Source organism: Miscanthus floridulus, chromosome 2 (assembly GCF_019320115.1).
Source record: "Miscanthus floridulus cultivar M001 chromosome 2, ASM1932011v1, whole genome shotgun sequence".
NCBI lineage: Eukaryota > Viridiplantae > Streptophyta > Magnoliopsida > Poales > Poaceae > Miscanthus > Miscanthus floridulus.
Genome location: NC_089581.1, coordinates 72,580,693 through 72,590,962, shown reverse-complemented (window position 1 = coordinate 72,590,962; position 10,270 = coordinate 72,580,693). Strand labels below are relative to the sequence as shown.

The 10,270-nt window shown below is 41.8% G+C and overlaps 1 protein-coding gene across 2 annotated transcripts; it reads left to right on the top strand.

Annotated features, from left to right (window-relative positions):
- The first annotated feature begins 380 nt into the window (after window positions 1–380).
- On the top strand, window positions 381–5,932 carry LOC136539113 (uncharacterized). Of its 2 annotated transcripts, XR_010779549.1 has the most exons (15): window positions 381–517; window positions 601–645; window positions 718–816; window positions 1,199–1,309; window positions 1,872–2,046; window positions 2,177–2,233; window positions 2,360–2,496; window positions 2,585–2,644; window positions 2,735–2,812; window positions 2,936–3,006; window positions 3,099–3,163; window positions 4,244–4,320; window positions 4,424–4,510; window positions 4,724–4,852; window positions 5,049–5,932. XR_010779549.1 is itself a non-coding variant. In XM_066531049.1 (14 exons), exons 1-14 carry the CDS (start codon window positions 440–442, stop codon window positions 5,115–5,117), a joined length of 1,209 nt encoding a protein of 402 aa, XP_066387146.1. In that variant the 5' UTR covers window positions 381–439; the 3' UTR covers window positions 5,118–5,924. The 2 variants fall into 2 exon arrangements, 1 of the variants encoding a protein (XP_066387146.1); XM_066531049.1 differs by lacking the exon at window positions 4,724–4,852 and having other exon boundaries at window positions 5,049–5,924.
- Window positions 5,933–10,270: the final 4,338 nt, after the last annotated feature.

Sequence of the window (10,270 nt, the reverse complement as noted above, 5' to 3'; positions counted from 1 at the left end):
AGAATATTTTTTTGAGTCGGATGCAACAAACGGTTTGTCAATTGGGGTTACGGTTTAGGAGAAAATTTGTTTCAAAGATTCAAAGAAACAAAAAATTCCATGCATGCATGTATTCGCTGGTTGCTCCAAGTTGGTGCGTCCGCTGGCCTTGGTGCATTCTATATACAGGATGCACCCAGGTATATATATATATATATATATATATATATATATATATATATATATATATATATATATATATATATATAATATATACACTGTGCCGAATAACCTGGGCCCACAGGGCTTGCAATTGCTTCAACACGGGCCATCGTGCTCGCTTTTTTAACGGTCCAGCCCAGCGTTTAAGTGGGCCTAAACTTCGTGGGCATCAGCGCTGCCAGAGCCGAGCGGAGATCATCTGGAGCCGGGGACCCGGCGACTACCCTGAGCGGCGCCAATGGAGCCCGAGGCGGCGATGCTGTCGCAGCTGCAGCTGCAGCTCCTCGCCCTCGTCTCCGAGTTCCGCCTTCTCCTCGTTAGCCAACCGCCCACCCCGCCTGGCCTTCTAGACTCTTCCAGACCCGCGCACTAACAATCGCACCCCATTCCCGTTCGCAGGAGCGGGAGCGCGGCGCCCGTGAGGAGCTCCGCGACGCCGGCCAGGTGAGGGCTTCTCTCGGTGTTTATTATAGGGTCCACTGATGAAGGTTTGTGTGTTCTGGCAATCTAGCGCAGAGGTGGGAGGCGGCGGCGGAGGAGCACCGTAGGGAGGCCCGGGAGCTGCGCGCGGAGGTGGCCGCGCGGGACGACTCGATACGGAGGCTCGAGGCCAGGGTTCGTCCTCCCTCACCATTTCTCTCCAGTTTTTGTCCTTACCGCTTGGGGGCGTCGTTGTTGGATCGTGACTGAGTTCACCTGTGAAGCTGCTGGAGGCCTGCAGTGAACTCGCACTTGGTTTACTGGGCCGCGGCTTCTGGTTTGATACGATATTATGGTTGTCTGTTGGAGATCTGTTCCTCGTTAGGTTATGGTGCCCATTTTGTCTCTATCTCTGGGGTCCTTCCAATGATATGTGTTCCTCGTTAGGTCATGATTCTGGACAGTATCCATCATGTGTGCCATTGCTTCGTCATAACATATGGATAAATCTAGTTGCCGATGCCTTTGATCTATTGGCCTCCTTGTTGGTAATTCCAATTATTGCGCTTCTGTACAGATAAAGTGCCTTGAGAATGAGAATGAGCTGCTGGAGAAAAACGAAAACAACTTGAAAGAAAGCATGGAGGTGCTGCTTCAATCAAGGGAGGCTTTCATAAAACACTATGAGGCAGGTAGCTTCCCTTTTTGTTTGCCCGCTTATTTTGGGCCACTGTTTATTTGCACGCTCTCTTTCTATATATAAACACTACCCCTTCCATTCCAAATTATAAGACGTTTTGGTTTTCCTAGGTACTGTAGCTTTTGATATGCACTTAGATATACACTATGTCTAGATACATAGTAAAATTAATGTATCTGGAAAAGTCAAAACATCTTATAATTTGGAACGGAGGGAGCATTTCACCTACCTTTCCCCAATTCAAACCAAGCAAAGGGATCGAACAAGCTTGCTTGTTCTCTGACCTTGCTAAGTTGCTAGGCAAGAGAACCAGACATGTCTGCATCTTTGATACCAGCTTCAATTTGTTTTTTTGTACAATGGCAATTGCCAACTATAGGTGTTGTAGAAGCATTTATTGGTCAGAATTTGACGAAAAGCGGACACTGTGTACTATCATGGAATTCACATTATTTAATTTCGTTTTTTCAGAGATTTTAGCTTAGGTTCTGAATCAACATGTGCGTGGAAACAAACTGACATTTGGCTCATATACCATGTTCATAGGCAGGACTCTACTTGTTCTATGCAATGGACAATCCAGATGAAGGACAAACAGATTGCTGTAATTTCAGAGAAATTGAATTCACATCTTGTTTTGTTTAGTTCGGTAGAAAAGGAAGTTGCTGCCATGCAACAAGTACTAGGTGATGTGCATTGTCTGGTTGGTGAGAAGGAAAATGTAGGTATGGCTATGATCACTCTTGACACTTGGATTCTCCAGCTATCTGATTGCTCAATTTAATTTTGATTATTATGTGTCACTGCTTCTCTGGTTATTATCTTTCCTTACCTTCACTTGCATTGTTATTTCAGTTGCTGACTTGAAGGATAAAGTCCAAAGGATTTCTGTGCTTGAGAAAGATTTTGTAGGTATTTCCTCTTCTTGTGTCTTGCTTGATGAGATTGTGTTTTCTATATGGGGATCATGGCTACTGTATATGCATGATTTCTTTTTATCTTCTATTATGCAGTAACTCTCATGTTCCATTTATGCAGAGAAACTTAATTTCCTGGAAAGCAAAATCAGTGCATACCAGCTTGAACTCCGTAGTAGGGCAAGGATCATATATGAGTTAAAAAATCGCCTTGAGGCTGAGAAGCTTAACAACGGTTTTCAGTCCGATCTGGAAGAAATATCCATTAACTAAGTCAATAAATTGCATAAGTTTTTTTTTCCTATATCAAAATCACATGGGTTGTTTTCTACCTTAATGACGTTACCTTAAGAAAACTTTGTTGGTGAAGGATGAGATTATTGAGAGATTTACTTCAGAGAATCAGGTGATTCTGTTACCAATATTTCAACTTGCCAGTTTCCTTGAAGATCCAAACTGAATACAGGTTTTTTTTTTTTTTTTTTTTTTTTTGCAGGCAATGCGTTTGGAACTTCATAATATGGAAATTGCTTTACAGAAATTTCAAGATTTATTCAGTAGTATTGGGAATGAGGTAAGATGCAAATATTGTAGTAAAAAGCTTTACTGTTCATATTTTGAGTCTGGCATTATATTATAATTTCTTCATCATGTCTATAGCTAAATACTATTTGTTCTTGAACTAATTGTGTACTAGGGAATGAAGAGTTTTTCAGCAATTTCTGAAAGTCCGGGCATACAGGATGTGAATAATGAGCAGCTTGAAAGGTGAGTGATTCATTGAACATTTATTGTTCCGGTCAACAAATTGAAAAAAAAAATCTGAACATGCTCTATGTTGTGCGTGGTGAAACCATTAGGATTCCAGGTTCGCAATGTGGTCTAGCAAATGAGCATACCTCGGTAACTGCAGTTGTCAAAGAAGGTAAGTCCCCCTTTTCCTCTATTAAGAGCTTGGTTTCAATCCGTCCGTACGAGAACTGGATGTCATTGTCATAATTTATATTTACTCTGCAGTCACACTCTTGGTCCAAAACTCTTAATAATCTTTCTTGGCAGAATAGCCTTTTTGATCCCTCAACTATTACTCGAGGCTCAGTTTGGTCCCTGAACTTTCAAAACGGTTGTTTTAGTCCTCAAACTCTACTTTTAGGCTCAATTTCATCCTAGAACTATGAAGATGATTGTTTTAGTCCTCAAACTTTGCATTTTGGGCTCAATTTCATTTATAACCTATCAAAGTGTATTTTGTTCTTTAAACTTTTATTTTCAACTCACCTTTGTCTACGTTCTATGTGGAACGCTGCACTGTTGCACCTGATTAGCTCCAACACCACTAGCGATTGGAGATAGAAAAATAATATTCATCCAAAAACTCTTTCGTGGCCATTAATAATTCCAAGCTATTATTTTTAGTGTTACCTTATAATGGTACCATTTACATATATCCGACTAAATGATATTTGTGGGAGCAATTACAGTTGCATCGAACACTATTTATTCTTTAAGAATACATGGAAAACAATAGCAGATCTATAATTTTGATAATTTATGGATGAAATTGTGCCTAAAATGTAAAGTTTTCTTTTTGAATAGACAAAATTGAGTTGAAAATAAAAGTTAAATGCACTTTGATAATTTATGGATGAAATTGAGCCCAAAATGCAAAATTTAAGGACTGAAATGATCATCTTCATAGTTGTAGGATGAAATTGAGCCTAAAACTAAAGTTTGAGGACCTAAACGGCCGTTTTGAAAGTTTAGGGATGAAATTGAGCCTCGAGTAATAGTTGAAGGACCAAAATGGCTATTGTGCCATCTTTGTTTGTTCAAGTTCCACTATAGACTATCGAAGTTATCCAGCTTCATATCCAGTTTTGCAGTTGGCATATCATTGTTGGACCAAATGTTAACATAGACAATTTACTTCCACTTTACGTTTCTGATTTCTACTTTGGGCCTTGTGTGTCAAATTGTCAACTATCTATTTCTATATTTTCTACAGCCACCACACAAAATGTAGACCACCAGTTGGAAACTGATCCAGGTAGCATGCAAGTACAAAGCCCAGTGCACTTCAAGGTAAGTCGCCTATTACTTCATTGTTTGTCTAGTCTAGCATGGGTAAGAAAACCAATTTTCCATAGTTCTGTGATCATATACTGAGTTCTCTTCATGCTTGTAGTCTGGTGCCTTGCCATCTCCGGAGCTAGTATCTGCGAATACAGAAACAGGCGACAGCCTTCTTGAACCCAAAGGAGACATTGACATGGTATGGAATCTTACACTCCTTACACTGCGGAGTTGTTTGAAGCACAGGTTTTGTGGAAGTCAAAATTCCTAAAACAGATTTTAACCTAACTACCTGAAAAACGTTGTTTGGAAACTCTCATTTAAAGAAAACCTGTTTTCCCAAAAAAAAAAAAATCAGTTGTGCACTTTGTGAAAAACGATTACAACTGGTTACTTTTGTTTCTTCCTGAAGGCTGACGACTGCTTTAGCCATATTGCTGGTGGCCCGCTCAATTAGTGGTGCTGCTTCACTGAGACATGGGGAGCAGGGGAGGTGCATGGCGGACTGCTGCTTGGCTAGGGCGTGATTAGCAGTGTTCATGTCAGCGAAACAACCACCTAAAGCTGTCTTTTCCAAAAGTTGCTCTTAAATTGTACTTTTCCAAAAGAGATTTGTTGTTCATCAGATCCAAACAACTACTATAAGCCCAAAGCCCCCAAGCATCTTCCTTACATGATAAGTGATAACTTTAAAATACAACACATTATGCTGGTTGACTGAACTTGGTCTTTTGCAGGGCGGTTTATCTCCTGCACGACCGACAGATTGTTTGAATCTGGATCCTGACACGGAGAATCAGTCCTGACCATGCAATTTGTATCCCTTCACACTTGGAATTCGGATACGGATAGTTACTGATTCCATGCCTGGTCGTCGAGCATATTTTCTTACCCCTAGTTGATCAACACCCTTGTTTGCATAGCCCGTTTAGTTAGCCACTAAAGATAGATCAAGTAGTGTAAGGTGTATTTGGTTTTTGGTTTTTGTTCAACTTGGGGTGTCTTGAGAAGTGTCAACAGTATTATTGTACATTGCAATTGTTGAACTTCATTGATATGAATTTAAGTCAACCTTATATTTGGTGATAAGTTAAGTATTTGCTTAATCTTGTAAGATCAAGCATAATATTTGTTTTGTAACTTTTTTTTTGTCAACTGATGTCAGAGAAGCCTTGAAAAGGATGAAAGGGGTAAAGCGATGGGACCTGATGATATCCCAATCAAGGTGTGGAAATGTCTTGGGGATATAGTTATAGTATGGCTAACCAAGATGTTCAACAATATATTTTGATCGAACAAGATGCCTGAGGAGTGAAGAAGAAGCATATTGATACCAATCTATAAGAACAAGAGAGATTTAAAAGTGTATTAATTATCAGTGAATTAAGTTGATGAGACACTATGAAGCTAAGAGAGAGTGATCGAGCAGCGTCTGCGAGGAACGACACAGATATCAATAAATCAATTTGGTTTCATGCCCGAAAAGTTAACCATAGAAGCAATCTTCTTAATAAGACAAGTTATGGAGCGGTTTAGAGAGATTTAGAGAAGGCTTATGACAAGATACCAAAAAATGTCATGTGGTGGGCTTTGGACAAACATAAAGCCCCATTAAAGTACGTGACCTTCATCAAGGACATGTACAACAATGTTGTGACTAGTGTTCGAACAAACGATGGTAATACAGATTACTTTTCGATTAAAATTAGACTTCATCAAGGGTCAGCCTTAAGCTCGTATCTCTTTGCCTTGCTAATGGATGAGGTTACTAGGAACATACAAGGGGATATCCTTGGTGTATGTTGTTCGCTGATGATAAAGTGTTAGTAGACGAAAGCCAGGCGGGAGTAAATAGAAAACTAGAGTTATGACGGTAGACCCTTGAGTCTAAAAGTTTTAGATTGAGCGGAACTAAAACCGATTATATAAGATGCGACTTTGACGAAGCTGCATAGGAGGGAGATGTGATTTTAGAAGGTTAAGTAGTGTCTAAGAAGGATATCTTTCAGTATCTAGGATCGATACTATAGAGGGATAGAGATATTGATGCAGATGTTAGCCATAAAATCAAAGTAGGGTGGGTCAAGTGACAACAAGGTTCTGGCATTCTCTGTAACAAGAGGGTACCACAAAAGCTAAAAGGCAAGTTTTATAGAACGACAATTAGACCGACTATGTTGTATGGAGCAGAATGTTGACCTACTAAGATTCAATATGTTCAACAACTTAGTGTTGCAGAAATACGTTTGTTGCGATGGATTTATGGTCACACAAGAATGGATCGAGTTCGAAACGATGATATACGTGATCGTTTAGGGGTAGCACCAATTGAAAAAGCTTGTCCAACATCGGTTGAGGTGCTTTGGCCATGTCCAAAGGAGACCTCCAAAGGCACCGGTGCATTGTAGAGTTCTAAGACAATTATACGAGGAGAGGTAGAGTAAGACCGAAATTGACATGGGGGAGACAATAAAAATATATTTGAAAGCTTGGAATATACGTTGTAACAGAACCGACCAATTATACGAAATTAAATAAGAAAATCATCCGCCAGAGCAGACGATTTAACAAACTTAAGCCCGTATAACCCGGTAGTCCGTGAAATCACGAAGAATTTCAAACCAACTCACATACCAGCCCAGATCGTAATAAGTTTAGCAGTCACCATCACATATTACATAAAAGTTCGCATCACAGATATATCAGAGTTTAAACATAGTTATTACAAAACGAGTTCAAATAGAAGTAGCGGAAGCCATTTGTTCAAAACCACACACACTCACACGGAGTTCAAATACAGTGCCAGCTAATGATCATCTCCAACAAAAGCATCAGATGAGACGTACGGAATGACCATGCCCATGGTCCTAAGCATCACCCATTGCAGGATAAAGGCAGTTGATACAGTAGCCGTAATACATCTGCCCATCTACAATAAGTGGGAATAAAACCCTGAGTACGAGAAGGTACTTAGCTAGACTTACCCGACATAACCGAAAATAAGGTGACACCAAGGATTATGAAGGGCTTTATAGTAGGGTAGCTGACTCATTTGCAAAAAGAGGCATTTTTAGCATTTCAAGAACCTTTCCAAAAGCATTATTGTCAAGTTAATTATTATTAACCTATCGACTACATTTGTACCTATACTAGAGCAAGCATGTGATTAAGCAAATAATGATAACCAATGATCATTAACAACTTTCATAATGTCATATTCATTATAACTGTCCAAGTGTTCCATTAACATTACTACGATGAAGTCACTCAAGTCAAGTGCTCACTATCCAGGAGCGATGGCGATTCGAATCGATTCCTAACTAGCTGGTGATTTATTCCTTACACAAACCTTACTCACCCGCTAAAGTAAGGTATCGGTCACCGAGTCAACTATCCAGGAATCTCGAGTTTGCTAGGAACCACATGTACCCGGGGGCCGACCGACTGCTCTTTGGTCTTATCTTCGCGCCCCCGTGTCCTACCACACCTGCTCCGGCACAGTGCGCTGCAGGCAATCTACTCGGCCCGAATAATCTCCCAGCTTCGCGGTCGAAAGGTACTTTATTCGGCCAGCTAAATGTAAGGCATGCGTTCAACATGACCTGAGGCCCAATGTCCTTAATCGACACAGACGGAAAGCACTACAGTCCAAAACTCTGTAAGTCTCCGTCCGGTCTCAACTTCAAATTAACACTTAGTTATACCATGACTACATAGTTATCCAAGTAGATCCAGATAACCACCTATAGCTCGCAGGTGACAGGAAATCACCCGACTTCTATCGGTCTAAGCCAGCTAAGCATTGACTCGACTGCAGATACCAGGGTAACAAGGATATAGTATAACAAAGGTAGACAAGGTATAATACAGCAATGGTTGCAAACAACTCCTGAACGTAATGCATCAATTAAAGTAAAGCATTTAATTAATAATTGTAAACCGGGGAGAAAAATGCTCCGGGGCTTGCCTCTCTCGAAGGAGCTCGGGCGGTGATCGGGGCACTCTAGAAGTTCCTCAACGTCCTCCTCGTCTGCTTCGGTCACTTCCTACGGCTGACCTTGAGCTGCTCCTCAGGCTCCTCGGCTATGACGACCGGGCTCTCGGTTTACGATCCTGTATGATGCATGTGTGTAAGTGCTTATGCAAAAAGTGCATTGGATGAAATGAACACAATGGATATGCTTGAATGCAAGGTAGTCAACATCATCCAAGAACATATACTACAAGCACATGTCATCTACTGCATTCTCTTCTACTACTAATATGCTGAGTCAACACATCTCATTAAATGCTTCAAAGATACACCAAAGCTTCACTAATTTCTTAATCATACATAAGGCAACATTTGATTAAACCCAAATTAATAATAGGTTTGAATAGCAACATCTATTTTTATAGCTTAGAAAAATCTTAGCAAATTACCATAGCACAGTACTACCCTAAGTAGTCTACCATCAGATTTTTATGGCATTTGGATAAGTGGAATGGCCTACACAAAAATGACAAGCTAGGGAATAATTATGAACATGAAAATACTTTGTACTGTGAAAAGTGTCAAACAACAGATGTAATATTTTTTCTATGTTCTACACAGCAATTAATCACTGTACAAAAATTATCACATGCATGTTTTATACAAATTTTGCTCTCTAGCAAAAATAACAAAAATCAGCCATTAAAGGCACTTGAACTACATCTCACAATTTTTCTATAGGACATGCATGGCATATATTTTTCCTAGAAAGTACATTACACAAGAAGAATAACACACTTGGAAGAATATTTTTCTGAAACAAATAGGTTTTACTACACATTTTACAAGATATCAGCAAAATTAAGGATTAAATAAAGCTCTATAGAAAAGTATCTCAAAAATGACATGCAATATTTTTATCATGTAGATCTGGTGACAAGGAACCTAGCAAAATTTGTTTCAACAAATTTGGAGCCAAAATGAGTATACAAACATTTTCTAAAGTATTTCTCTTCCCAAATAATAAAAGAAAACCGAAATCAATTTTTCCTATTACTACTGGGCCGGCCCGTGGGAACAACTGGCCCACGGCCACTTTCGGCTTGCGCAACCAAGCGAAGGGGAAGGGCGGCGGCCTAGCTTGGGGCTTCGGCCCAAGGCCGACTTGGCCCAGCTCGGCCGAGGCGAGACGCCACGCCACGCCGACGGTGCGGGCGCTGCCAGCGGGCCGGCGGCCATTGCCGGCCATGTCCGGGCAAGCGGGCGTGCGTGCGGGGTCCGCAAGAAGGTGGCGAACCCGAGCAGGCTACACAAAGGGATGGAGAAGGGACGGGGGGGAAGCTTTCCATGGTGGGGTCAAGCGCGGCGACGCCATGACCGACGACAGCGAAACGCGCAAGACCGCTATACCTTGCTCAAATGGTGTCCCTGCAGTGAGCACCAGGTGTCGAGAAGCGAGGCAGAGCGATGTGTGCTCGATTGCGGGCAATGGTGGAGCACCGACGGCCAATTTTGCTGGTGGGGCTGCGGTGGCGATGGCAGCGCAAGCGGAGCTTGGTGCGGGGCGAGGCAGAGAGGCAGTGCGGGAGAGAAAAATGAGAAGCGTAGAGAGAAACGGAGCTGCGGTGGCTTGAAAATGGCAAGGCGCGCTCACTTGCGGGGGCCATAGGACGCCACCCGGCCGGCGTCACCGGCATGCGCTCGCCACGTGGCGCGGCATGCCTGACACGGTCGGACGCGTACGCGCGCGGGGGAAGAAGGAAGCTAGCGCGCGTGAGGTGGGCTGGGCCGAGGTGAAGGCGCGGCGCGGGGTGGATTGTTGGGCTGGCTTCAGCTGGCGGGCCAGAAGTGAGGCGGCGGCCCGTGAAAGGAGAGAAACCATTTTTCAATTTCTATTTTCAAGGAATTTTCAAATATCAGTTTTCAAATACTCTTTTGAGCAAGAAAATGACTTCTTTTGAAAATGGCCCAAAATAAAAGTTGCTT